Source organism: Bubalus bubalis, chromosome 9 (assembly GCF_019923935.1).
Source record: "Bubalus bubalis isolate 160015118507 breed Murrah chromosome 9, NDDB_SH_1, whole genome shotgun sequence".
Classification (NCBI taxonomy): domain Eukaryota; kingdom Metazoa; phylum Chordata; class Mammalia; order Artiodactyla; family Bovidae; genus Bubalus; species Bubalus bubalis.
The window spans coordinates 93654149-93679615 of NC_059165.1; the positions used below are offsets into that span (position 1 = coordinate 93654149).

At 42.0% G+C, this 25467-nt stretch overlaps 1 protein-coding gene and 1 non-coding gene across 3 annotated transcripts in view; both read left to right on the top strand.

Annotated features, from left to right (window-relative positions):
* Positions 1-5168: 5168 nt before the first annotated feature.
* Positions 5169-25467, top strand: part of LOC102405161 (adhesion G protein-coupled receptor E4) — a 36971-nt gene continuing 16672 nt past the window's right edge. Inside the window, exons 1-10 of one of the 2 annotated variants that reach the window (XM_006077723.4) lie at positions 5169-5300; positions 7104-7198; positions 10607-10657; positions 11733-11843; positions 14400-14552; positions 16929-16969; positions 17826-17961; positions 19673-19780; positions 24061-24245; positions 24812-24979. In XM_006077723.4, coding sequence (XP_006077785.4) covers positions 7138-7198; positions 10607-10657; positions 11733-11843; positions 14400-14552; positions 16929-16969; positions 17826-17961; positions 19673-19780; positions 24061-24245; positions 24812-24979 — 1014 coding nt within the window. In that variant the 5' untranslated portion in view covers positions 5169-5300; positions 7104-7137. The remainder of the gene's footprint in view (positions 5301-7103; positions 7199-10606; positions 10658-11732; positions 11844-14399; positions 14553-16928; positions 16970-17825; positions 17962-19672; positions 19781-24060; positions 24246-24811; positions 24980-25467) is intronic. The other variant, XM_044948063.2, reaches the window with a different exon arrangement.
* LOC112587157 lies at positions 8241-8307 on the top strand. The gene has a single exon (XR_006639609.1). It is a non-coding gene; the product is annotated as a U7 small nuclear RNA (small nuclear RNA).

The window sequence follows — 25467 nt, forward strand, 5'->3', positions numbered from 1 at the left end:
ATTTTCAACAGGAAGACTACTGCTTTATTAGCCAGTGGAAGGGAGGAAGGTTTTTCTTCTTGCTTGGTGACAGCCCAGCCAATGAGAGATTGTCACAGGTCAGCCAATGATAAGCCACTACACTTTCAACTCCCAGATTCCTCCAATGGATCCTTTGTTTACAATAATCCTTCCCAACTGCTTTTCCCCTCTAAAAAGCAGTTTTCTGCTGCTGCTTAGTCGCTTCAGTAGTGTCCAACTCTATGCGACCCCATAGACGGCAGCCCACCAGGCTCCCCCGTCCCTGGGATTCTCCAGGCAAGAACACTGGAGTGGGTTGCCATTTCCTTCTCCAATGCATGAAAGTGAAAAGTGAAAGTGAAGTTGCTCAGTCGTGTCCGACTCTTAGTGACCCCATGGACTGTGGCCCACCAGGCTCTTCCGTCCATGGGATTTTCCAGGCAAGAGTGCTGGAGTGGGGTGCCATTGCCTTCTCCAAAAAAGCAGTTTTAGTTCCCCTCTAAAAAGCGGTTTTAGTTCCCCTCTAAAAAGCAGTTCCTCTCCTTTGTTTCTCTGGACTTACATATAGTTTTTGCGATAGCATGCTTGTCCTGTATTGCAATTCTCTGCTACTTTCAAATAAACTCATTTTTCTGCTAAAATAACTGGCTGTTTTATTTTTTTCTTTATTAAAAAAATTTTTTTATTGAAGCATTTACAATGTGACATTAATTAGGCTGTTTTATTTTCAAGGTCAACAGGGATATGTTTCACAACTATAATAAAACCAAGGCAAGACATCAATCACTAAATGTATATTTGAACTTGTCAAACTAGGAGATATTTGCAATATTTGTGGTGGATCATACCAAGACTCTTTAAATATGAATGAGAAGACAATTTCAGGACACCATATTAATGGGACCAGTCATGAATTTTACTAGTCAAGTGGTTGAATTTAATTACATTGGGTGATGGGGCTTCCCCAGTGGCTCAACGGTAGAAGAATCCACCCACGATGCAGGACATGCAGCAGGAGCCATAGGTTTGATTCCTGGGTCAGGAAGATGCCCCGGAGGAGAAATGGCAACTCACTCCAGTATTCATGCCTGGAGAATCCTATGGACAGAGGAGCCTGGTGGGCTACAGTCCACGGTGTCACAAAAAAGTTGGACACAACCTAGTGACTAAACAGCAACAATAACATACTGGGTGACCCTATCTCTAAGACCAGAGTTATGGGTACTCACTTTGCAGAAGTGGTAAGCTGAGAAATGAAAGGATAACAGGGAACTGGGTAACATAAAGTTTATCACACTCTTCCACACCCTGGACTTCAATCCTCTCATTAAAGAAGCCTTCTCAAAGTTGCATCTATTTTCTTGGCATAGATGGAGATTGGGGCCACTCGCCATGACCTGGTTTTCCCCCTTGGCCACCATCATTGTTTCCAAATTCATTTTCTGAAGTATGGTCCATCCTGGTGATGTACTATTTAAATTACGTGGATGAAAAGAGAACTAATGGACCCTTACGCAATGAGAAGTAATAGACCCATCATGCAAGTGCTCCTACTGAAAGGTTGTTATGGAGCCATGAAAAACGCTGGGATTCTTGGCCTCCGGAGGAAAGAAATTCAATCCAGGGCCAGGACAAGGCTTGATCACTTGGAGCTTTTGTGTAATAAAGTTTTATTAAAGTATAAAAGAGATAGAGAAAGCTTCTGACATAGACATCAGAATGGGGCAGAATGAGTGCCCCCCTGCTAGTCTTTAGCAGGGAGCTATATACCTACTAGCAGGCTGCTAATTAGAGAAAGGAAATGTCTCATAACTCAGAGAGTGTCACCAGGCCCTTCATACACAACATGCATTCTGTGATAATATTGGCACAAGGTGAGTCATCTCGGGTAATAAAACTATTAATATGAATCTTGAAGAAAGGCAGATTTCCAAGCAAATACATAGTCTCATTAATAGAGCTTAAGAGAACATTTACATGAGTAAAACATACTGGTTTGTTGAGTAAAACATACTGATTTGTCAAGTCGGTTCTGAGTCTTCGGCAGAACCAACTTGAAGAAAGAGAGTCTAAGGTAAATAGGTAGTTCATTAACATAGCTTAAGGAAAACATTTCCATAAGAAAAATGCATAGGTTAGATCAAGGTTTGAGAAAAGTTAAGTTTAGGTGTAACCAGGTGTTGTTATGGCAACACAGAATTTTAAAAGAAACCTCCTTTCAATTTTGTATAGAGAAGGGAAAAAAATCTGATACTTGTCCTCCTGCTGCTTAGTTCAATTCAGTTCAGTCACTCAGTCGTGTCGGACTCTTTGAGACCAAATAGCCTGCAGCATGCCAGGCCTCCCTGTCCATCACCAACTCCTGGAGCTTGCTCAAACTCATGCCCATCAAGTCGGTGGTGCCATCCAACTAGCTCACCCTCTGTTGTCCCCTTCTCCTCTGCCTTCAATCTTTCCCAGCATCAGGGTCTTTTCCAAGGAGTCAGTTCTTCACATCAGCTGGCCAAAGTATTGGAGTTTCAGCTTTAGCATCAGTCCTTCCAGTGAATATTCAGGACTGATTACCTTTAGGATGGACTGGTTTGATCTCCTTGCAGTTCAAGGGACTCTCAAGAGTTTTGTCCAACACCACAGGTCAAAAGCATCCATTCTTCAGTGCTCAGCTTTCTTTATAGTCCAACTCTCACATCCATACATGACTACTGGAAAAGCCAGAGGTTTGACTAGATGGACCTTTGTCAGCAAAGTAATGTCTCTACTTTTTAATATGTTGTCTAGGTCTGTCACCCTGCTTATTTAACTTATATGCAGAGTACATCATGAGAAACGCTGGACTGGAAGAAGCACAAGCTGGAATCAAGATTGCCGGGAGAAATATCAATAACCTCAGATATGCAGATGACACCACCCTTATGGCAGAAAGTGAAGAGGAACTAAAAAGCCTCTTGAAGAAAGTGAAAGCGGAGAGTGAAAAAGTTGGCTTAAAGCTCAACATTCAGAAAATGAAGATCATGGCATCCGGTCCCATCACTTCATGGGAAATAGATGGGGAAACAGTGGAAACAGTGTCAGATTTTATTTTTTTGGGCTCCAAAATCACTGCAGATGGTGACTGCAGCCATGAAATTAAAAGACGCTTACTCCTTGGAAGGAAAATTATGACCAACCTAGATAGCATATTCAAAAGCAGAGACATTACTTCGCCAACAAACGTCCATCTAGTCAAGGCTATGGTTTTTCCTGTGGTCATGTACAGATGTGAGAGTTGGAGTGTGAAGAAGGCTGAGCGCCGAAGAATTGATGCTTTTGAACTGTGGTGTTGGAGAAGACTCTTGAGAGTCCCTTGGACTGCAAGGAGATCCAACCAGTCCATTCTGAAGGAGATCAGCCCTGGGATTTCTTTGGAAGGAATGATGCTAAAGCTGAAACTCCAGTACTTTGGCCACCTCACGTGAAGAGTTGACTCATTGGAAAAGACTCTGATGGTGGGAGGGATTGGGGGCAGGAGGAGAAGGGGATGACAGAGGATGAGATGGCTGGATGGGATCACTGACTCGATGGATGTGAGTCTGGGTGAAGTCCGGGAGTTGGTGATGGACAGGGAGGCCTGGCGTGCTGCGATTCATGGGGTCGCAAAGAGTCGGACACGACTGAGCCACTGAACTGAACTGAACTGAGGTCTGTCATAGATTTTCTTCCAAGGAGCAAGTGTCTTTTAATTTCATGGCTGTAGTCACCATCTGCAGCGATTTTGGAGACCAAGAAAATAAAGTCTGTCACTGTTTCCATTGTTTCCCCATCTATATGCCATGAAGTGATGGGACCAGATGCCATGATCTTCATTTTTTGAATGTTAATTTTTAAACCAGCTTTTTCATTCTCCTCTTTCACTTTGATCAAGATGCTCTCTAGTTCTTCTTCACTTTCTGCCATCAGGATAGTGTCATCTGTGTATCTGAGGTTACTGATATTTCTCCTGCAATCTTGATTCCAGCTTGTGCTTCATCCAGCCTATCATTTTGCTTGATGTACTCTGCATAGAAGTTAAATAAGCAGGGTGACAATATACAGCCTTGATGTACTCCTTTCCCAATTTGGAACCAGTCTGTTGTTCCAAGTCCAGTTTTTCTCAAGAGGCAGGTTAGGTGGTCTGGTATTTCCATCTCTTGAAGAATTTTGTGATCACAGTTTGTTGTGATCTACACAGTCAAAGGCTTTGGCATAATCAATAAAGCAGAAGTAGATGTTTTTCTGGTATGCTCTTGCTTTTTTGATGATCCAACAGATGTTGGCAATTTGATCTCTGGTTTGTCTGCCTTTTCTAAATCCAGCTTGAACATCTGGAAATTCATAGTTCATGTACTGTTGGAGCCTGGCTTGAAGAATTTTGAGCATTAGTTTGCTAGTGTGTGAGATAAGTGCAATTGTGTGGTAGTTGAACATTCTTTGGCATTGCCTTTCTTTGGGATTGGAATGAAAACTGACCTTTTCCAGTCCTGTGACCACTGCTGAGTTTTCCAGATTTGCTGGCATATTGAGTGCAGCACTTTCACAGCATCATCTTTTAGGATTTGAAACAGCTCAACTGGAATTCCATCACCTCCACTAGCTTTGTCCACAGTGATGCTTCATAAGGCCCACTTGACTTCGCATTCTAGGATGTCTGGCTCTAGGTGAGTGATCACACCATTGTGGTTATCTGGGTCATGAAAATCTTTTTTGTATCATTCTTTTGTGTATTATTGCCATCTCCTCTTAATATCTTCTGCTTCTGTTAGGTCTATACCATTTCTGTCCTTTATTGTGCCCATCTTTGCATGAAATGTTCCCTTGCTATCTCTAATTTTCTTGAAGAGATCTCTAGTCTTTCCCATTATATTATTTTCCTCTATTTCTTTGCACTGATCACTGAGGGAGGTTTTCTTACCTCTCCTTGCTATTCTTTGGAACTCTTCACTCAAATGCGTATATCTTTCCTTTCTCCTTTGCCTTTAGCTTCTCTTCTTTTCTCAGCTATTTGTAAGGCCTCCTCAGACAACCATTTTTGCCTTTTTGCATTTCTGCTGCTTAAGAGAAATTAAAAATGTCTGACTCTTGCAGCCTATTTCCTCCATTTGGGGGGCCTTACCCTTTTTGAACGTTACCATCTCACTACCAATGCCTGCAGTCATCTCATACAGCCTCAAGACTCCTTGAGAAACTAAAGTTCAAGATAAGAAGAGATGAACTTCCTGTTTTGGTTGTTGTTAGCTTGAAGAAGCTGCCAGACTGGGTGACCAGTGAGGATTTTCATTTTCTGGGTAAGGAGGAACTGGTTTTGTGTTTTTTCCACTGAAAATACAAAATGCTTTGTTTGTGATCTTGAGTCTTAAAAAAATACACTGGCTCTGGAAAGATTTTAAAGGATAGCTCGTTATATGTCCTGTTCCTTTATTTTTTAATTTATATTTATTTTAAAATTTATTTATTTTTAATTGGAGAATAATTGCTTTACAACATTGTATTGGTTTCTGTCATGCTTTATCTCTTGAAAGATGCCCTAGAAACATTGTTTCATATTTATTTTCCCATTTCAGTTTAGTATGTATAGGACATACTAAAATGTTTTCAAATACTCAAAAGAAATCATGAATTGTGTGTTGAGGGGCTTAAGGAGAACTAAAATAAAAAGTTTCAATGAACAGAGTCTGAAGCAAATACTCTTTGTGAAACTTGATTCATTTTTCTCTCTATCTCTGTGAAGTAAAATGTATTTTTTATAATGGGTCTTGTTTAAAAACAAACAAACAAAATACTCTGTAAATCAATGTTGCTAGATCTGTGAAATAAATCAGACCCAAAGAACAAATACAATATGATCTCACTTAGATGTAGAAACTACGGTAGTCAAATGCATAGAAGCATAGACTGATGTTTTCCAGCGATTGGGGAGGGAGGAAGATGGGAGGGGAAATTCATAGGGTATAAAGTTTTAGTTACACAAGATGAAAAATTCCAGTAATGTATATACAGCTTAGTGTCTATAGCTAATGATACTGTGTTGTATACTTAAAATTTTCTAAAAAGGTAGATCTTATGTTAAGTTTTATTCACACACACACACACACTCAAATCATAAAGAGGGCAGGAGGATATTTTCAGATATGATGGATATGTTTATGTCCTTAATGGTAGTGATAGTTTCATATGTATATATTTATTCTAAACTTATCAAGTTGTATACATAAAATATGTACTTTTGCATGCTTTTTACATGATGACCATCCCTCAGTAAAGTGGTTAAAAAAAAAAAAAGAAATCACCATCACTAGAGGTCTCAGCTCTTCTGAAAAATATTATCACCCTTTTCACACAAGATATTCACTTCAGTTAAACTGGTTTCAAAAAAGTCTTAAAAAAAAAAGAATAACGACTAACTAGACTGGATTTCTCTACGTTGAGAGTTTCTATAGTTTATCTTACAGTAGGCTTTTGGAAGGGAAGAGAAATATAAATAAAAAAGGAAATGAATGTTGAGAGAAGGGAAAGGATCAGGAAGTAACAAAGTATAACTCCTGGCAGATGTCAACATACAGAATGTCTTGATGTAAAGTCCATGGTCTCCAGATCTCCAGAGTTCTAATCTTTCCCTCCAGATCCCCAAGTGGCCTCATTTATTTATATTCCAAGTTTAGACCTAGGTGACAAGGTGGTTTGGGCTTCCCAAGTGGCATTAGCGGTAAAGAATCTCCCTGCTAGTGCAAGAGACTTAAGAAATGCAGGTTTGACCCCTGGGTTGGGAAGATCTCCTGAAGGAAGGCATGGCAACCCACTCCAGTGTTCTTGCCTGGAGAATCCCATGGACAGAGGAGCCTGGAGGGCTACAGTCCATAGGGCGGCAAAAAGTCGAACAGTACTGAGCGACGACTACTGCTACTACTAACCTTGCTCCAAGGAGCCATTATGCTATAATCATCCTTGCAGAACCTTGCTTATTTCCCAGAATTGGAGTTGTTGAGTCAAATGACAGGTAGAAATGAAAGGGTTTTGATAAACATCAACCACCTGCCTTCTAAATTTTGTGACCATCCAAAATAAATCCTCATGAGGCTTATTTATCCCAGGAACCCTTGTCACATCCTGCTTGGGAGTGCTTCTATGGTTGTCATTCCTGGAACCTCGGCTGCTATGGGAAGCAGGTGCCTGTTGCTACTCCCTGGTGAGTAGAACAAAGAATTTTCCCCACCCTCCAGTACCCTGGATACCCCAGCTATGGTTGCTTTCCAGAATTTGGCACTTTCTCCAGAAATTCCTGTGTGTGTGTGTTCTATTCCAAACTCTGATACGGAGTCTCTTAGTTGCTCTCCTCCAAAGCAGAACTGAGACAAAAACTTGGGTTTAATTAATTTAGGCTTCCCAGATGGTGCTAGTGGTAAAGAACACACCTGCCAATGCAGGAGACATAAGAGATCTGGGTTCGATCCCTCGGTGGGGAAGATCCCCTGGAGAAGGGCATGGCAACCACTCCAGTATTCTTGCCTGAAGAATCTCATGGACAGAGGATCCTGGTGGGCTACAGTCCATAGTGTCCCAAAGAGCCGGACACAACTGAAGCAACCGAGCACAAACAGTTTGGGAAGGAATCCCAGGAAGGCTTTAGGATCCTTTGGGAAGGGAAGACAAAGAGGGAAGAGAGAAGAGTGGCAGTGAGGGGTTAGCACTGTGGGTAACTGGCACTCCAGTCCTGGGTATCCTTTCAGTATGTAATGTGCCTTAGAAGGGCAAAGAATCTGGACCAGTTCCCCTCCCTTGCTTCTTGATGCCTTCATGGGATGCAGAAAAACATCCTTTTACAGAAGGATATAGTAAGTTATCTGCTTACTGTGCAACCCCTTCCTGGGTAGGCTTAGGGGACATGGCAAGCATCTAACATGCTGACTGACCACTGTGCGGGTCCAAACTTGGAGGACCATTGCTTACTATATTGTAGTAACTGGAACCTACCCACCTGTCTGCTCTGAGCTTTAGGGACTTCAAGATAATAAAAAATACCATTGGAGGAATCAAGCACAGTTTAAGGCTATGCAGTGTGTAAGCAGTTCTTAGAGGCAAGCACATGATGGCCATTACTTTATGACAGAAGTGAACATATTTTTTCTTTCTGTAAAGATCCAAGTAATCACTATTCTCAGCTTTGTGGGCCATTTTGATCCCTGTCTTAATGCCTCAACTCTACTTGTTGCTGTATAAAAGCAGCCACAGAGTGGGACAGATCTTTTGGAATTTGTCTAGTGGGGTTTTCACAACACTGCACTGGAAAACTCCCCCACCCACAAAAAAAGTAAATAAATAAATAAAAGCAGCCACCAACCTTTTGTGAACTGATGGGCACTGCTGTGTTCCAATAAAGCTTGATTTATAGACATAGGAATGTGAATTTCAGGTAATTTTCACATTCCATGCATGCACTATATTCTCCTTGATTAAAAAAAAAAACATTTAAAAACCACTAAAAACTTGGCAACCCACTCCAGTACTCTTGCTTGGAAAATCCCATGGACGGAGGAGCCTGGTAGGCTGCAGTCCATGGGGTCACTAGGAGTCTGGACACGACTGAGTGACTTCACTTTCACTTTTCACTTTCATGCATTGGAGAAGGAAATGGCAACCCACTCCAGTATTCTTGCCTGGAGAATCCCAGGGACGGGGGAGCCTGGTGGGCTGCTGTCTATGGGGTCTCACAGAATTGGACATGACTGAAGCAATTTAGCAGCAGCAGCAAAAACAATTCTTAGCTCATGGGCTGCACAAAACCAGGCGGAGGTCTGCATTTGGCCCAAGGCCATAGTTGGCTGACCTCTGCCCTATGGTCATACTTCTTTATGTGTCAAAAAAGCATTCACAAGGAAAATGCAGAGGCTTGAGGGTTTTTTGTTTTTAGCTGTGTTGGATCTTCGTTACTGCTTGCAGACTACTTTCTAATTATGGTGCACAGGCTTCTCATTGCGGGGGCTTCTCTTGTTGTAGGGTACTGGCTCTAGGGTGCACGGGCTTCAGCAGTTGTGACGCACTGGCTTAGTTGCCCCATGGCATGTGGGATCTTCCCAGACCAGAGATCGACCCTATGTCCCGCGCATTGGCAGGTAGATTCTTGACCACTGAGCCACCTGGGATGCCCAATGAAGTGTCTATAAAAGCCCCAAAATGATGGGATTCCGAGAGCTTCTGGGTTGGTGAACACATGGAGATTTGAGGAAAGTGGTGCCAAGAGGGCATGGAATCCCCACTCCCTTCCTCATACCTTGCCCAGTGTATGTCTTCCATTTGGCTCTTTCTGAGATATATTCTATGTGTGTGCATGCCAAGTCATTTCAGTCATGTCCGATTGTGACCCCATGGACCATAACCCACTAGACTCTTCTGTCCATGGGATTCTCCAGGCAAGAATACTGGAGTGGGTTTCCTTGCTCTTTCAAGAATCTTTCCAACCCAGGGAAACCCACGTCTCTTATGTCTCCTGCATTGGCAGGCAGGTTCTTTACCACTAGTGCCACCTGGGACGCTCAATCTCCTTCTACAATAAACTGGTAATCCAGTAAGTAAATGGTTTCCCTGAGTTCTGTGAGCTGCTCTAGCAAATTAATTGAACCCAAAGACGGAGTCATTGGAATATCCAATCCATAGCCAGTTGGCCAGAAGCCCAGGGGACAACTTGGAATTGTGATGGGCATCTGAAGTCTTTCGGACTGAGCCCTTAACCTGGGATAGCTGATACTCTTTCTGGGGAGTTAGTGCCAGAACTGAGTTGAGAGGGACAAATTCGGAGGTTGGGATTGACATGTACACACTACTCTATATAAAATAGGAATTCCCTATTTCAGTGGTTAGGGCTCTGCACTTCCACTGCAGGGATCACAGGTCTGATCTTTGGTTGGAGAACTTAAGATCCCACGTGCCATGCTGCATTACAAAAATAAAAAATAGATAACTAATAAGGACCTATTTTAGGCTTCCCAGGTAGCATTAAAGGTAAAGAATCCACCTTCCAATGCAGGAGACATAGGAGATGTGGGTTTGATCCCTGGGTGGGGAAGATCTTTGGAGGAGGGCATGGCAACCCACTCCAGTATTCTTGCCTGGAGAATCCCATGGACAGAGAAGCCATGGTGCAACCATGGTGGATCCATAGGGTTGCAAAGAGTTGGGCACAACTGAAGCAACTTAGCATAGCACAAGGACCTATTTTATAGCACAAGAAACTCTTCTCAATACTCTTGTAATGATCTATATGTGAAAAAAAATCTAAAAAAGAGTGGGGGGGGGGGTGGGGAGAGGAAAAAAGAACTGAGTTTAATTATAGGATACCCAGCTGGTGTCAGAGGATTGCTTATTGCTGTGGAAACTCTCATTGTCCCCCACACACACTGGACTTGGGTGTAGAGTCTCTGATAGCTGTAATCAGTACTGTGACATTAGTGTTTATAGCCAATCTAGAAGAATCTACAGTGAAGCTAGCACAAGTATGACTTGACAAGAGGAGACAAAGCCCCCCGACTGACTCAGGCTTCAGCCAAGCAGAGCCTCAGGACATCTCCCATCCACTTTATCTCTGCCCTTATTCTTCTAGGTCTCAGTGTCCTCCTGGCTCTGTTAGGATTGGAAGCAAAGGAGGCTGGAGGTGAGTGTGTTGCTACTGTTCAGTTGCTCAGTCATATCCTACTCTTTGTGATCCTATGGACCGCAGCACACCAGGCTTCTTTGTCCTTCACTATCATTGCAAATACTTCATACTTCAATGAGAAAAAAGACACCTTGGTTTGTTTTTGTAGTTGCATACATGAACCTCACTTTTCTACACTATTCTCTTGTTGGTTATCCTCCTCGTGTTTCCTTTTTTCCAGCCTTCAGTTGTTGTTTTTCAGTCACTAAATCATGTCTGACTCTTTGCAACCCCATGGACTGTAGCACACCAGTTTTTCCTGTCCTTCACCATCTCCCGGAAGTTGCTCAAACTCATGTGCATTGAGTCACTGATGCCATATAACCATCTCATCCTCTCTCAACACCTTCTCCTCCTGCCCTCAATCTTTCCCAGCATCAGGATCTTTTCTAACGACTCAGCTCTTCACATCAGGTGGCCAATGGATTGGAGCTTCAGCTTCAGCATCAGTTCTTCCAGTTAATATTCAGGGTGGATTTCCTTTAGGATCGACTGGTTTGATCTCCTTGCTGTCCCAGGGACTCTCAAGAGTCTTCTCTGGCACCACCAGCCCCCAATACATGTAGCCAAAAAGAGCTTTATTGTTGCAGGTTTTTTTGTTGTTGTTAATTATTCTGGTTAGCTGATTCATATCTGGAATGAGAAGCTGGTTTATTTTTAATCCACTGGCTCAGTCAGTCCATCACTGTTTGAGGAAACTAGTCCTTGGGGAAGAAGACCTTGAAAACCAGCATGTGCCGTGCAAAAAGGATGCTAGTGGCCAGAGAGAGCCCTCAGTAAGGAAACATAGGTGCTGAAATCTGGAAGTTCTACTGACGAGCAAAATTGGTATTGGTGGCAGAGGTGGGGAATGGGTGGGGCATGGTGAGCATCTATGTTCAGCAGTAGGATGGCTTCCAAAAGGATGCCAATAAGCTATTCCCAAGAGGAGGTTCTTGCGACTGCGGCATCTGGTACATCATAGGTGCTCACTGAATATTTCTTAAATGAAATGAATGAACAAGCGAATGAATGGATTCTATGTTCCTTGCAGTTTCCTGTCCTCCGTGCCCAGAAAATGCTAACTGCCTCAATGGCACCTGCGTTTGCGAAGATGGATTTGAGTCTGTGTCTCCAAGGTTGAGGTCCGCTCAGAAATGTGAAGGTAAAGAAGAAGTCCGCATTCATCTTGGCATTTGAAAGGGACCAGGGGCAACCTTCCTAGATTCAGATACTGTGTCACCTAGTGGTGCTGGTACTGCAATGGTACAATGATATTACAAAGTGGAAAATATCAGGACTGCCTCAATATCCCCATAGAAGCCCCCAGCCCTTGCCTTCTTTTCACATGCATCCCAATGCTGGCTTAGTGAGCCCTGATATTGGCTTGGTTTTTCCTCAGAGAAAAGTGGAGTTCTCAGGACCCTGGACTCTTAAAGTCTCAAGCACTGGTGATTGTTGTTTTTTTTTTTTTTTTTTTGGAGGGGTGTGTTCTGAGGATTCCACAAGGGCAGGGAGAATTTCTTTTGTTTATCACTCAATACATAGGAAAAAGAACAATATCACATGGCAGATGCCCAACAAATAAGTGTTCCCCAAAGGAACAAATGAATAGACTCTCTCATCACTCAGCATCTTTCGTGGTGTGGTCCCAACTTAGCTTTTCAGTTTCACTTTTCACTACTCTCATCAGCTCTGGACAAATCTCTTTTTCACTGCTACAAATTCTAAAGGTCAATCTAAATGCCAAGGGCAATACCACTCCTGAATCCTAATTGCTGGAACTGGTTAACTGTTTGATGGCGTTGTCATGTCAATTCATTAGGTGAAACAGAAAATAGTAGACTATTTAAGATGTATTTATTCCTTTTTAACTTCATTTTACTGTGGCAAATGTATAAATTACAATTTACCATGTGGCTCAGTTGTGTCCAACTCTTTGAGACCCCATGGACTGTAGCCCACCAGGCTCTTCTGTTCATGGGATTTCCCAGGCAAGAGTATTAGAGTGTGTTGCCATTTCTTCCACCAGGGGATCTTCCTGATCCAAGGATCAAACCCACGTCTCCTGTCTTCTGCATAGGCAGGCAGATTCTTTACCACTGAGCCACTTGGGAAGCCAGATGTATCTTTCAGTGGTTTTTAATACCTTCATATTGTTGTGCAACTGTCTCTACCATCCAACCACAGAACTTTTTCATCATCTCTAATGGAAACTTTGTACCCATTAAATGCTAAATTCCCATTCCTACTCCTCCCCCAGCCCTTGGCAGCCACCATCCTACTTTCTATCTCTGTTAATTTGACTCCTTTCAGTTCAGTTCAGTTCAGTGGCTCAGTCGCGTCTGACCCTTTGCAACCCCATGAATCGCAGCACGCCAGGCCTCCCTGTCCATCACCAGCTCCCGGAGTTCACCTAGACTCATGTCCATCGAGTCAGTGATCCCATCCAGCCATCTCATTCTCTGTCTTCCCCTTCTCTTCCTGCCCCCAATCCCTCCCAGCATCAGAGGCTTTTCCAATGAGTCAACTCTTCACATGAGGTGGCCAAAGTACTGGAGTTTCAGCTTTAGCATCATTCCTTCCAAAGAACACCCAGGACTCATCTCCTTTAGAATGGACTGGTTGGATCTCCTTGAAGTCCAAGGGACTCTGAAGAGTCTTCTCCAACAGCACAGTTCAAAAGCATCAATTCTTCAGCGCTCAGCTTTCTTGACAGTCCAACTCTCACATCCATACATGACTACTGGAAAAACCATAGCCTTACTAGACCGACCTTTGTTGACTCCTTTAGGGCCCTCCTATAAGTGGAATCATATGATAATGTATTTATTTATTTAAATTGTTTTTTTCAATTATAGTAAAATATGTATAATGCAATTTACCATTTTAATCAGTTACTGTTATTCACTGTTATTCACTGACTACTTTGTTAACTACTTCACTGTTATTTAGTACAGTCACACTGTTGTGCAACCATCTCTGCCTTTCATCTCCAGAACGTTTTTCATCTTGCAGAACTGAAACTCTTTCCCCGTTAAACACTAACTTCCCTCTTCTCTCCCCCTATCCCCTGGTACCCACCATTCTACATTCTATCTTGGAATCATATAATATTGGATGTATTTTTTAGATGTTGTATTTTAAAACAGTTTGAGACTTAAAGAAAAACTGCAAAACGTGCAATGAATTCTGTAGAGCTTTTACTCAGTTCTCTAAGGTCAGCCAATCGTATGACAACCATCATACAGTGAGCAAAATCAGAGGATGAGTAATGGTACAATAACATATACTAGACTAGAGACTTTATACAAGTTTTACCAGTTCTCCTAAAATCCACCCCCCTTTTTTTTTCTGTTCTAAGAGCCATTTCAAGGTCTCACATTGCATTTAGTCATCTCAGTCCTGCCTCATCTAATCTGTGACAGATTCTTAATCCTTCCTTGTCTTCTGTGATCTTGATCCTTTTGATGGGACATCAGAGAAGGCCTTCTGAACTTCATTTCACTCCTCAGCGCATCCTAGAAATTACTTTGGCTTTATAAAGTAACTTCAGGAGAATTGTCATCTCTATATTGAATCATCTTAACCAAGGAGAGATGTTCTGGGTACATTTATAAGTGATGTTGGGTAGTAGAGATCTCATGGGCAAGGGAAAACAATATGGTTTTATGAGACTAAAAAGTGATATTTTCTAATGATATTTTCTCTTGATTCACAGATATTGATGAGTGTGCGAGAGGGCTGGCAAAGTGCAAGAAGAAAGCATATTGCAGAAATGGAATTGGAAATTACTACTGCAGCTGTGTCCCACATTATCCTGTCTTCAACTGGGTGGCTGGTATATTTACAATTAATTATGCAGAATGTTATGGTAAGAATCTCCAAATACTCCAGTAATCAAATACTCCACCATGAAAAAGGAGGCAGGAGAAGATCCCTTGAGAGTTGCACTAATTTCAGGCTAGGGTAACGGGGTAGAGATCTGTCCTGGTCCTCACCCTTCAATCCATTGTTGTCCTTGGTAATCATTTCCTGGGAGATTTCACTCAAGCCCATGGCAACAGTCACCATCTCCAAGTAGATGCCTTTGTTGTTGTCGTTCAGTCATGTCCGACTCTTTGCAACCCCATGGACTGAAGCACACCAGACTTCCCTGTCCCTCACTATATCCCTGAGTTTGCTCAAACTTATGTCCATCGAGTTGGTGATGCCATCCAACCATCTCCTCCTCTGTCATCCCCTTCTCCTCCTGCCTTCAATCTTTCCCAGCATAAGGGTCTTTTCCAATGAGTTAGCATTTCACATCAGGTGGTCAGTGTCACTTAAAATATGATGCTAGGTAGACAACAACTGATTGTTATTATCTCAATTAACACCTGTTTCTTTGGGAATGGTTTCCCACACCCTAAACATGGTCTTTTTCTGTATATTGCCAAGGCGTCTCATCCTATGTATTAATATGCTGGACTCTTATAATCACTCAATTATTTGCTTGGCAACTTTGCCATAGGCTGCAAACTCCACAAGGGAACATATTTTGTCTCTGTTTTTAAAAACCTGGAGTATAGTTGCTTTACAATGGTGTGTTAGTATCTGCTCCACAATGAAGTGACTTAGCTCTGTGTATACACATATCTGCGTCCTCCCATTGCCCTCCATTCCACCCATCCAGGTTATCGTAGAGCACTGAGCTGAGCTCCCTGCACAATACTGCAGGTTCCCACCGGCTATCAGTTTTACACATGGTAGTGTATTTAGGTCAGTCCCAGTGTCCCAGTACATCTTTCCCTCTACCCCTTCAGTGCTCACATGTCTGTTCTCTATTTCTGCCCTGCAAACAGATTCATCCATAAGTTTTTCTAGATTCCACATAAATGTGTTAATATACAGTATTTGTTTTTCTCTTTCTGACTTACTTTACTCTGTATGACAGACTCTAGGTCCACCCATGTCTCTACCAATGACCCAATTTCATTCTTTCTGTTGGTTTGTTTTGTTTCTTCTACTTATTTATTATTATTTAATACTTAAATTTTATATTTCATCTTAAAATGTATTTTATCTTAATTCTTAGTTATTTTTGTTCACTTTAAAGAAATTACTGTTTTCTAGATTCCATTGTTTCTGATGAGAGGTTAGCTATCAGTCTAATTGGTTTTCATTTGAATATAATCTTTTTTTCTCTTTGTCTTTGATTTTCAGCAGTTTTTTTTTTTAGGTTTTTTAAAAATTTATTTTGTTTTAATTGAAGGATAATTGCTTTACAGAATTGTGTTGTTTTCTGTCAAATCTCAGCATGAATCAGCCATAGGTATACATATATCCCCTCCCTTTTGAACCTCCCTCCTGTCTCCCTCCCCACCCTACTCCTCTAGGTTGATACAGAGCCCCTGTTTGAGTTTCCTGAGCCATACAGTAAATTCCTATTGGCTATCTATTTTACATATGGTAATGTAAGTTTCCATGTTACTCTTCCTATACATCTTGCCCTCTCCTCCTCATTCCCCATATCTGTTCTCTTTGTCTGTTTCTCCATTGTTGCCCTGTAAATAAATTCTTTAGTACCATTTTTCTAGATTCTGTATATATGCATTAGAATACGATAATATCTTTCTCTTTCTGACTCACTTCAGTCTGTATAATAGGTTCTAGGTTCATCCACGTCATAGAACTGACTCAAAGGCATTCCTTTTTATGGCCGAGTAATATTCCACTGTGTATATGTACCACAACTTTTTTATCCATTCATCTGTCGATGGACATCTAGGTTGCTTCCATGTTCTAGCTATTATAAATACAGCTGCAGTGAACATTGGGGTACTTGTGTCTTTTTGAATTATGGTTTTCTTAGGATCTGTGCTCAAGGGTGGGATTGCTGGGTCATATGGTAATTCTATTTTTAGCTTTTTAAAGAACCTCCCATACTGTTCTCCATAGTGGCTATATCAATTCACATTCCCATCAACAGTGAAAGATCATGGCAGCTGTCTCTATTCACCTATAAGATTTAGCCTCCCTCTTAGTAAATGCTCCATGAACACTACTGACTGAATTTTTAAATGAGAAACCCCATCCTAATTCCCTTTGAAAATTCTACCTTAGAAGAGATTTGGGAATTCTTAGAATGAAATTAGGATAGTATTTGAGTGCAGAAGGAAACACTCAACTTGAATGTGATTGGAAGAAAGATCTATGTTAGAGTGTGTTATTTCCCATATTTCATTTGACTGTTACTTTTCTTTCTCAGAAGATGCCAGTAATAAGACACAAGCATCAGGGGACATTTGGGTAAGTAAGGTGTAGCCTAGGTTTGAAAAACAATCAGTCTGACCATACGTTTCTCCTGCTCAAATACTACCATGGCTCTCTATGACTTTTGTTGTTGTTATTGTTCAGTCGCCAAGTCATGTCTGACTCTTTGCAACTCCATGGACTGCAGCATGCCAGACTCTCCTGTCCTTCACTAACTCCTGGAGTTTTCTCAAATTCATGTTTGTTGAGTCAGTGATGTTACCTAACTATCTCATCCTCTGTTGCCCCTTCTTCTTTTGCCTTCAATCTTTCCCAGATCAGAGTCTTTTCCAATGAGTTGGCTCTTTGCATCAGGTGGTCTTCTGATGAATATTCAGGGTTGAGTTCCTTTAAGATTGACTGGTTTGATCTCCTTGCTGTCCAAAAGACTCTCAAGAATCTTCTCCAGTAACACAGTTGGAAAGTATCAACTCTTTGGTGCTATGCCTTCTTTATGGTCCAGCTTTCACATCTGTGCATGACTACTGGAAAGCCCATACATAGTCTTGACTATATGGACATTTGTCAGCAAAATGATGTCTTTGCTTTTTAACCTACTGCCTAGGTTTGTCATAGCTTTCCTGCCAAGATGCAATCATCTTCTAATTTCATGGCTGCAGTGACCATAAGCAGTGATTTTAGAACACAAGAAGAGGAAATCTGTCACTTGCCCTTCTGTTTGCCACGAAGTGATGGGACCTGAGGACATGATGTTAGTTTTTTTTAATGTTGAGTTTTAAGCCAGCTTTTTCACTCTCATCAAGAGGCTGGCTCACTCAACCACACTTATGTATATTCCTGCTTTTCAAAGTTTCAATAACCATCTACCTAATTAGTTTTATTTCTTTGAAAGGAAATTCTGAGGAACAATGGAAGCAAAAACTACATTGCAAAACAGGCGACCCAACTACTTCAACATGTAGAATTGACCATATGGAATAAGAGTTTTGTTTCTCCAGGAAAGCATGAAGATTCTGTACTTGACATAGGTAAGAAACACTAAGCATTAGTTTTAAGACCAGAAAATTTTATGAAAGTCATCTTTTATCAGACCTTGTGTTAATATGTTCACATATCATGAACAGAGTTCACTTAAGTGATTTTTCCCAAATGCAGAAGATTGCTCCCAGGTGACTATTCCCTTGGAAAATTTTTATTTTTTCTTGTTAGATTTTTAAAAATTGAATTATAGTTGATTTATATTATTGTGTTAGTTTCAGGTATATAGCATAGGAGGGCTTCCCAGGTGGCACTAGTGGTAAAGAATCCACCTGCCAATGCAGGCTTTTTGCCTAGAAAATCCCATGGATGGAGGAGCCTGGTAGGCTGCAGTCCATGGGGTCACGAAAAGTCGGACACGACTGAACAACTTCACTTTCACTTTTCACTTTCATGCATTGGAGAAGGAAATGGCAACCCACTCCAGTGTTCTTGCCTGGAGAATCCCAGGGACGGGGAAGCCTGGTGGACTGCTGTCTATGGGGTTGCACAGAGTCGGACACAACTGAAGTGACTTAGCAGCAGCAGCAGCAGCCAATGCAGGAGACATAACAGATGTGGGTTCAACTCCTGAGTTAGGAAGATTCCCTTGAGGAGGGCATGGCAACCCACTCCAGTATTCCTGCCTGGAGAATCCCATGAACAGAGGAGCCTGGCTTCAGTCCACGGGGTTGCAAAGAGTCAGACATGACTGAATTGACTTAGCATGCATACATGCATGTATAGCATAGTGATTCAATACTTTTGCAGATTACATTCCATTGTAGATTATTATGAGATATTGGGTATAACTTCATGTGCTATTCAGTAAATCTCTGTTGCTTATCTATTTTATATATTGTAGTTTGTACCTGTTAATCCCATAGTCCTAATTTATCCCTCCCCACTGCCTCTCCCCTTTGATAACCATAAATTTGTTTTCTATGTCTGTGAATCTGTTTCTGTTCTGTACATACACTCATTTGTATTATTTATTAGATTCCACATGTGTTATCTGTAGTATTTGTCTTTCTATGACATTTTATTAAGTATTATATTCTCTAGGTCCATCCGTGTTGCTGCAAATGGCAATATTTCATTCTTTTTAATGGCCAAGAAATATTCCAATATGCCTAAGTCAATCATCTGTTGACGGGCACTTAGGTTGCTACCATGTCTTGGCTATTGTGCACAGTCCTGCTGTGAACACTGGGGCGAATGTATCTTTTCAAATTAGAGTGTTTGTTTTTTCTGGATCGATGCCCAGGAGTAGAATTCCTGGATCATATGGTAGCTCTGTTTCTAGTTTGTTCGCTTTTTTTTTTTTCATGAAAACTCTATTTCTTGGAAAACTTTTAAATGCTTAGCTTCCCTTGCTTAAAAAAATTAGTTCTCCTTTCCCCAGGCGCCCCATTACACATTGTCTAAAGAAAATTTTTCCCTTTATTATATGGTAAAGGCGGAGCTTGCCTATTTTAGTTCCAGCTCTGGGAAGCATGACAGTCTTCTCTCTTCCCCTGAGTTGTGTGACCCACATGTGTTGCCTATACTTTCGACATTTCATCTCCACCAGTCAGAAATGTTAGGGGAGGACCACATGGTCTACCTTGCATGCAGTAAGTAAAATGACTAGTAATGGATCTGTCAAAGAAGGGAGTTATTAGCAAGTTTTTTAGGCATGAGAACTGAGCAAAGCAGGACTCACTTTCCTAATGTTTCCAGTTTATGAAACCAAGAAGTGCAATGAGACAAGTGAGAAGACTGTTCTAGAAGCTGGAAACAACACGATGGATATCAACTGCCCAAATGCTTTCAAAGGAAGCACAAGAGGTACTGTGTCTAAGATGACCTATACTCTTGACCTATAACTTCTAGGCACTGTTGTCTCATTTCTAGGTGATGGAGCCAAGCTTCCAAAGCATTCAAGGTAAGAAGACTCTTCTGGCAGAATTAAAAGATCTGCCTTGACCACTAACCAGGCAATTTTGAGGACACAGTTTGTATGGACTTTGTGATACACACGGAGGTTCAAACAGGGATTCCTTGACTTAGCTCCTTAAAAGGGATGGGCTGGTGCACACTCAGTTTCATATGCTGATCCAAAAAGCTTACTCTTTTTTAAAAACTTTATTTTTTAAGTGAAGTCCCTGGTGGCTCAGCTGTAAAGAATCTGCCTACAATGCGGGAGACCTGGGCTTGATCCCTGGGTTGGGAAGATCCCCTGGAGAAGGGAAAGGCTATCCACTCCAGTATTCTGGCCTGGAGAATTCCATGGACTGTATAGTCCATGGGGTCGCAAAGAGTCGGACATGACTGAGTGAGTTTCACTTTCGTAGTTGATTTATAATGTCATGCCTGTCTCTGCTATATAGCGAAGTGACTCAGATAATACACTTTCTTTCTTTTTTAAATATTCTTTTCCATTATGGTTTATCACAGGATATAGACCATAGCTCCCTGTGTTATAACAATAGAGCCTTGTCGTTTGCCCGTCCTCTATATAACAGTTTGTGCCTCCTTGCTCATCCCACAGGCCCAGTCCTTCCCTCCCCCATCTGCCTCCCCATGGCAACCTCAAGCCTGTTCGTGTCTGTGTGTCTGTTTCTGTTTTGTAGATAGGTTAGTTTGTGCCATATTTTAGATTCCACATGTAAGTGATATCATATGGCATATTTGTCTCTCTTTCTCAAATACTTGACTTAGTATGATAATCTCTAGGTCCATCCATGTTACTGCAAATGGCATCATTTCATCCTTTTTTTGGCTAAGTAATATTCCATTGTATATACATACCACATCTTCTTTACCTATTCCTCTGTTTATGGACATTTAGGTTGTTTCCATGCTTTGATTATTGTGAACACTGCTGCTATGAACATAGGGGTACATGTACCTTTTTGAATTATAGCTTTAGCAGGAAATATGCCCAAGAGGGGGATTGTTGGATCATATATTGGTTTTTTGAGGAACCGCCACACCATTTTCCATAGTGGCTGCACCAGCTTACATTCCCACCAAATGTAGTGTAGAAGTGTTTCCTCAGAGAAGCTCACTCTTGATGATGGCACACGAGTTGCCTCAAACACTCTTTCCCTTGAGAAGCATTTTATAATCTCTCTATTCTGCTAGCCTACAAGTTGGCAAACTTTTTCTGTAAGAACACAAGAGGACATATATTCCTGGTTTTGGGGCCAGATGATTTTTGTTTTATCTGCTCAACTCTTGACATTGTAGTGTGAAAGCAGCCATCAGTGATATGTAAATGAAGGGACATGGCTGTGTGCCAATAAAATTTTATTTACAAAAACAGGTGGTAGGCTGGATTTGACCCTCAGGGCCATAATTTGACACCCCTACTTTATTCTATCATTTTATTTAAGTCTCTGCATCACATCCACACTATGCAACCCTTTCTAATTTATTTATTTGTTTGGTGTCTATCTCTCCCACGACATCATCTCCCTGATGGCAGGGACTCTGCCCATTTTGTTCCCTGTTGTGTTGCGATGCCTGGAACACTGTCCAGTACACAGTAGATGCTCAGTAAACATGTGACAAATGAATGAATGAATGCACGCATGAAAAGTATTTCAAAGAGAAAGACCCAGTTACCTTGAGAGAGTGAAGTACTTGTTCCTATGACTCCTCCAGAAAATTCCTGGCTACTGGTTAATCTTCACTGTTTACTGTGAGCTGCAGAAGAGAGGAGGGAGAGGGGAAAACATCTAAAAATGAGTTGATTTTTATTATTTTTTCAACCATTCACTCCTTTTTAAAATCTATTTTTTAATTTATTTTTGGTAGTGCTGGGTCTTTGTTACTGCTTGCGGGCTTTCTCTAGTTGCAGTGCTCAGTGTTTCTCACTGTGGCGGCTTTCTCATGCATCCAGCCTCCACGGGATGCATGGGCTTCAGTACTTGTGATTCACAGGCTCTAGAGCACAGGCTCAGTAACTGTGACTTAGTTGCTCTGTGGCATGTGGAATCTTCGAGGACCAGGGACCAAACCCATTTCCTCTGCATTGGCAGGTGATTCTTATCCACTGGACCACCAGAGAAGTCCAGTTGGTTTTTTTAGATCGAGTGATATAGGTGGTAAGTGGTTTGGGGTAAAACTGGGATGGTGGCACATGAATGATTGCAGTTTAGGAAACTGTGTCATACTGTGCATTCAACTTCTATGACTTAAATTCTTCTAGCATGAAAAGGGAAAGGGAAGAGGATGGGAGGGAGACAGAGAGAGAGAAAAAGAAAAAGAGAGAGAGAGAGGCTGAGAAAGAGAGGTAGGAGGAGGGAGTGAGGAAGGATGAGAGGATAAATTGAACAGAATGGGCCATCCTGATACTTTTCCATTAAATTAGATACCCAAGAGTCAGCTTGAGGTGGAAGATAGGAATTATTTGGAATATTTTTTAAATTAATTTTTGTTGGAGTATAGTTGCTTTATAATGCTGTGTTAGTTTCTACTATCCAGCAGAGTGACTCAGTCATGTGTATACACATATCCCCTCTCTTTTGGATTTCCTCCCCATGTAGCTCAGCACAGAGCATTGAGCAGAGTTCCCTAACTATACAGTAGGTTCCCATTAGTTATGCATTTTATACATAGTGTTGATACTGTACGGGGCTTCCCAGGTGCTGCAGTGGTTAAGAATTCACCTGCCAGTGCAGGAGATGCAAGAGGTGTGGTTCAGTCCCTGGGTTGGGAAGACACCCTGGAGTAGGAAATGGCAACCCACTCCAGTGTTCTTGCCAGGAAAATTCCATGGACAGAGGGGCCTGGCAGGCTACAGTTCATAGGACTGCAAAGAGTTGGCCAAGACTGAGCAACTGAGCACACACACATCAACAGCGATATATGTCAATCCCAATCTCCCTGTTCATCCATTGTCCCCCATTCCCCCCTTGGTGTCTATACATTTGTTGTCTAGGTCTGTGTCTCTGTCTCTTTGGCAAATAAGATCATCTGTACCATTTCTCTAGATTCCACATATGTGTGTTAATATATAATATTTGTTTTTCTCTTTCTGGCTCAGTTCACTCTGTATGACAGTCTCTAGGTCTGTCTGTGTCCCAACTTTATTTCATTTTATAGTTGAGTAGTATTCCACTGTACATACACACCACATCTTCTCCATCCATTCCTTTGTTGATGGACATCTAGGTTGCCTCCGTCCCTTGGCCACCATAAACAGTGTACAGGAATGCATATGAGGGAGTCATCATCTATTCAGAAACATTTCAGTTCTTCATCCCACATGAGTTCCAGGCTTCCCAGGTGGTGCTAGTGGTAAAGAACCTGCCTGCCAATGCAGGAGATGTAAGAGATGGGGGTTTGATCCCTGGGTCGGAAAGATCCCCTGGAGAAGGAAATGGTAACTCACTCCAGTATTCTTGCCTGGAGAATCCCATGGACAGAGGAGCCTGGTGGGTTACAGTCCATGGGGTTACAGAGAGTTGGACGTGACTGAATGGGCACATGCATATGTGCGTGCACACACAAACACACACACACGCACACCTGAATTTCACCTTCTGGAGACAAACATCTTGCCTTATGATTCTCCTTTTGATGTCTAATGTTCATATATAAATATTTTACAACACATCGATAGAATATTTTGCACATGCTGCTGCTAAGTCCCTTCAGTCGTGTCCGACTCTGTGCGACCCCATAGACGGCAGCCCACCAGGCTCCCCCGACCCTGGGATTCTCCAGGCAAGAACACTGGAGTGGGTTGCCATTTCCTTCTCCAATGCATGAAAGTCAAAAGTGAAAGTGAAGTCGCTCAGTCATGTCCGACTCTTAGTGACCCCATGGACTGCAGCCTACCAGGCTCCTCCATCCATGGGATTTTCCAGGCAAAAGTACTGGAGTGGGGTGCCGTTGCCTTATATCCCTTATAATGTGTGATACATTTGACTATATATTACATATACAGAATAATAATCCCTAAGCCACATGTAATGTATTGATTGGGCAATGGAAAAGACTTCCTAGTGCAATTTTGACTTTATACAACCCTCACAACCCTCACACAGAACACTAATGTACCAATTCCCCAACCTCTAGATACCCTAGCAAACGTGACTTTTCTTCCATTTTCTCAGATAGGAGTGCAGTGGCACTTATCACTTATCGATCTCTTGGGGATATTCTAAATGGATCCTTTTTCAGTGATAGAAGAGGGATAAAGGAAGTCAACCTGAACTCTCAAGTGATAAGTGGCTCCATTGGTGTGAAGGAAAAAGTTGATCTATCTAAACCTGTGTTCCTAACCTTCCAACATACTCAGGTGAGCAAAATCTAGGCTTTACTTTGAACAGGTGAATTATCAGTCCAGGCAGGAAACTGAATTCAACTCTGATCATTCAGAGTTAAGAGAACTAACAAATGTTGAGGCACTCAGAGATGGCAAATGTGGGACAGCTGGTATCACACTTAAGCATAAAAAGGCAATGGGGGGGGGGGGAGCACCGGGGGGATGAGCATTGCCCAGTGAAGGCTGCAGGTATACAGGAAGATTGCCCATTGGAGATGGAGACAGTTGGCAGCAGAAAAGCAGTACAGAAGAAATACCGGAGCTGCCTCTTCTCCCTCTCATCCGTTTCTCTCATTGGTCTTATCAATGACCAACAACCTGGGGAAAGCAGTGCATAACAGTCAGTCCCAGGGGAAACCAGAGCTGGACAGAATAAATGAAGAGCAAACCCCACAGTGAAAGTGGGGTACGCAACACTTCCCCACAAGGGTTTCAGAGTTTTTCCAATCCAGTTTCCAACCCAGTGCACCTCACTTAACCTATAAAGTTGAAATGATAAAAACCAGAAGAAATCCACTTTCATGCTCTTCTCTTTCCAGCCAGGTGGTGGGAGGAGAAAATATTTCTGTGTCTACTGGAAAGGATCAAAGGATGGGGGCAGCTGGTCGACGGAGGGCTGCGCTCATTTGGGCAGCAATGATTCTCACACCCAATGCAAGTGCTCCCACCTTTCCAGCTTTGCTGTCCTCGTGGCTCTTGTTCCCAAGGTACAATTTATGGTCCCTTACAGTGAACTTGACTGTGTCCAGGAAGACTCTCCAGTGTCAGGGAAAATAAAAAAACAACTCTGAGATAAGGTGTCAAGCAGAATTACTTGAGAGGTAATTCCAGGAAGCATCAGTAAGGGACTGGGAAATGAAATGGGAAAGAGACAGAAGCCAATCAGAGAAGCCAGATGCCAGGTACCACTATGAGTAACTGGGGTTACTTCCCTCTGGGAGATTTTTGGAGTCAGGGTAGAAGACAGATCTCAGAGTCATCCTAACTGAACGGCGAGAAAGCTGGGTTATTTATACACCATCTCCCTTCAGTCATTTGTTGAAAGCTACATCATCGACTCAATGGATATAAATTTGAGCAAATTCTGGGAGATAGCAGAGGACAGAAGAGCCTAGCATGCTGCAGTCTATGGGGCTGCAAACAGTCAGACGAGACTTAGCGACTGAACAACAAAACAACAACACCCAGGGAGTAT